This window comes from Morone saxatilis, unplaced genomic scaffold, assembly GCF_004916995.1.
Source record: "Morone saxatilis isolate NCDOM2014 unplaced genomic scaffold, NCSU_SB_2.0 Contig7, whole genome shotgun sequence".
Classification (NCBI taxonomy): domain Eukaryota; kingdom Metazoa; phylum Chordata; class Actinopteri; family Moronidae; genus Morone; species Morone saxatilis.
In genome coordinates, this window is record NW_023340246.1 from 953602 (window position 1) to 957188 (window position 3587).

General features: G+C 36.2%; 1 protein-coding gene across 2 annotated transcripts in view; it reads left to right on the forward strand.

The window, feature by feature from the left end:
* Positions 1–3347, forward strand: part of LOC118341148 (gap junction Cx32.2 protein-like) — a 4728-nt gene extending 1381 nt beyond the window's left edge. The window contains exon 2 of one of the 2 annotated variants that reach the window (XM_035679348.1): positions 596–3347. In XM_035679348.1, the coding sequence (XP_035535241.1) occupies positions 608–1378 (771 nt within the window). In that variant the 5' untranslated portion in view covers positions 596–607 and the 3' untranslated portion in view covers positions 1379–3347. The remainder of the gene's footprint in view (positions 1–595) is intronic. The other variant, XM_035679349.1, reaches the window with a different exon arrangement.
* Positions 3348–3587: the final 240 nt, after the last annotated feature.

Consider the following 3587-nt stretch of genomic DNA (forward strand, 5'->3'; position numbering starts at 1 on the left):
GACACTTTTATGAAAGGAACTGTTCATATTTGCTGCGAAGACAACTTTTCAAATACAGCGCAGTGATACTATGTGGTGTGCTGGGAGGTATATATATCTTATGCTGTAGTGTGTGGCTAGTACTGTTATTAGCTATACTATATTCATAAGTTATGTATATTGCAGAAACTTTGTCACCTGATACACACTGTATATGTGTGATTGATAGTATATGAGTGGTATGAGCCTATATATACATAACACATATACTATGTGCTATGTTATATTATATAGCTATACAGATATAGTAAGTATATATACGCACTGTTATGGTATATACGGTATATAATGCGGTATATATATTATATGGTATACTAGTGCTGATAGGTGAGGATATATATATATATAGATATATCAAATCAAATAATAGCATTGCACCTATGTGAATTTTAAAATGTACATTACATTAACCTGTCTGTTCATACATAAATGTGGACTGATCATTGTATTGCTGCTCTACATAATTTTCTTGAAATTCTGACATTTCTTATCTAAATGTTTGCTAAGTCCTGGGTCTACTGTATATTCATCACTGGTTTATTTGCCTTCTCTCTAGTAGACTGTGATCATGGGGGAGTGGTCCTTCCTGTCTGCTCTGTTGGACAAGGTGCAGTCACACTCCACTGTAGTGGGGAAGGTCTGGATGACTGTTCTTTTCCTCTTCAGGATCTTCATCCTGGCTGCTGGCATAGATAAAATATGGGGAGATGAACAATCAAACATGGACTGTAACACCAAAAGTCCTGGCTGCAAGAACGCATGCTACAACCAATCCTTCCCCATATCTCACACACGCTTTTGGGTCCTCCAGATCCTCTTTGTCTCCACACCGACACTCATCTATCTGGGCCACGTCCTGCTGGTGATTCGCAGAGAAAACAAGCTGAGGAGACGTGTGGAGCAGAAATTTAGTAAGAATGGGATTATCAAAGCTCCAAAATATTCAGATGAACATGGCAAAGTTCAGCTCAAGGGCATTCTGCTGGTCAGCTACATGATGCAGCTGCTGTTCAAGATCCTGCTTGAAGTGGCATTCCTTGTAGGCCAGTATTACCTCTATGGCTTCATATTTATGCCCAGTAAAATTACATTTTCTGAATACCCCTGTCAGACACCAGTAGACTGTTTTATAAGTCGTCCCACAGAGAAAACCATCTTTATTCTCTTTATGATGGCAATGGCCATCCTCTCTGTGATCCTGAACATAGTAGAGATGTTTCACCTGATGATCTCAAAGATGATGGAGAAGAAAAGGAGGAACAGTGGCTCCATTCCCCCAGATATGTACAGTCTCAACAAACCAAACCACAATTCAACTGAGAGAGTTACACTTTGTTGAAGGACTGTCAGCACAGATGTTCAGCTTTGAGATGGATCATGAGCCAGTCTGTGCAGGATCTTGCTTGTCACTCAATAAATATTGAGAGAACTATGTCACATCCAGTTTAAAATTGTCAGAGTACGAAAGCCATCTTGTGTACCAAAAGTAACACATTATATTTTTTACTTTTTATTTCATGTAAATAATTCAGGTCAGTCGTAAGTAGCAGGATTTATTGTATTCTATCCCGCTACTTACTATCTATTTAGAATTATATAAAAGTGGTCAGTGTAAACATGTCTTCATCTGATCTAAGGACTATCTAAGGACTAAGGAGTTTACAGTTAAAGCAGGAGAATATTTAAATACCAGGAAAAAATAGTGTTACATATTTCAAATTGAATTAGATCAGTAACTGTCTGGTGAGTTAGTTCTTTCTATACGAAATGAAACAAAGGACAGCATTTATAGCAAAGCGAGTCACATTCTCTCACACTCTTTTTTAGGTCATCTCTACATAGTGTGGCTGAAGCTCTGGTTCAGGGTCACTTACATTTTGAGTCTGACCATTACAGAAACAGTTGAGTAGATTTATATTGTTTCATTTTAATAGTTTCTTTGCTCAAAACGCAATTCTTTATTTTAGTACTTTTTTAGTAGTTTTTAGTCATTTTTAATCATGAAATACATTTTCAAAAGCAGTATAAAAAGTGGAGCATGTACTTGCTCAGTGCACAGTACAGGAGCTGGACATCAGAATTATTGACAGGGGTCAAAGCTGAAGTACATGATCACACTCTTTACACTGCTTTTTACCACAGGCATGAATCACTGTTACGACATTAAACATTGATTATCAGACATTTAATTATAAACAGTCTTTCATTAAGACATTCAATCTTTGTGGCTTTGCTTTTAGAGGTGTCCATACTTTTCATGCCAGGGGCCACACAAGTACACAAGTAAATCAAGAGTCTACACCTGTACAGCTTAAAGTACAAAAAGATTTTTGTGTCACTATTAAATAGAAAAAGTCTCCTAATGTGAATAGGAAAGCAGGGCCTTGGATTGAAGAATTGTTGTCAGGTCAAATGTAAGTCTTGTGGAGATTCAAAGTACATCGGGGAGGGTTATCAGTCATTTTGGAAAATTTTAACAAATTAAGCAGAGTAAATTCTAATCTTAAAACAATTCACAGGTCTTGTTATTTAAGTCATTGGGCATGGCGGACTGGCAGTAATGTGGACATGCCTGTATAGAATCTAATGATTTACATGTTTTCAGAGTGTATTAACTTAATTTGAAATCACCTATTTTGTTGTAATGCTGCATTTTGTATTTGTGAGTATTTACTGTAATAACTGTATGATGGATGATGTATTTTATTTTCCTGCTAAATTAATTTCTAATCATTTTGCTTTGTCATGTTCATTGATGTTTCAGGGTGAAGGTGCACAGATGCAGAAGTAAAGATTTTCTAAGCTTTTTATTGGACTGACTGTAGATTTCATTGCTGTCCTCTAAAAAGTTAACTTTAGTTTGTTAGTGTACATTTAAACACCTTTAATTATACAGTTCTACATTAAACTACCTTTATTTATCCACTTAAAGAAAAATATTTTAATTACTAATGATTTTCATCAGTGTAATAGAGTTGGCTAAGTCGCCATTTGACTTAAAGTATACAACTTCAGGTGTCCTGAGATAACGTTTGTTATGAATTAGCGCTATACAAATAAAATTGAATTGAAAATTGAATTGAATTCCATTATCGCAGAGTACATGAGGGGATATGGTTTGTTTCTGGCAACGAATGTGAATGGTTGCCCTGATATTCATCTGGTCAACCACTAACTCCAGGTGGATGACCTTTGACCTGTTGATGCTTACAGTTATAAAAAGGATAAAGCAAAAGTCCTGTAAATCTAATATTGCCCAAAAGCTGTCCTGTTTTGTTGATTTGCAACATGCTTGCTCATAGTGGGCTAATACAACCAGAGAGACAGTATTAAAATAATAATAAAGCTTATAAACCTGAGCTTATAATAAACATGAAAGCAGGTTTGACAACCGTCTGATCTGAGACAGCATTCCACTGTGAAGCTATGTTGCCTGACAAATGACAAATGAATGTAGTGGATGGTAAATGGTCCTGTACTTGTATAGCACCTTTTTTAGTCTTCCGACCACTCAAAGCGCTTTTGCGATGCACAGCATCGGGAGAAAT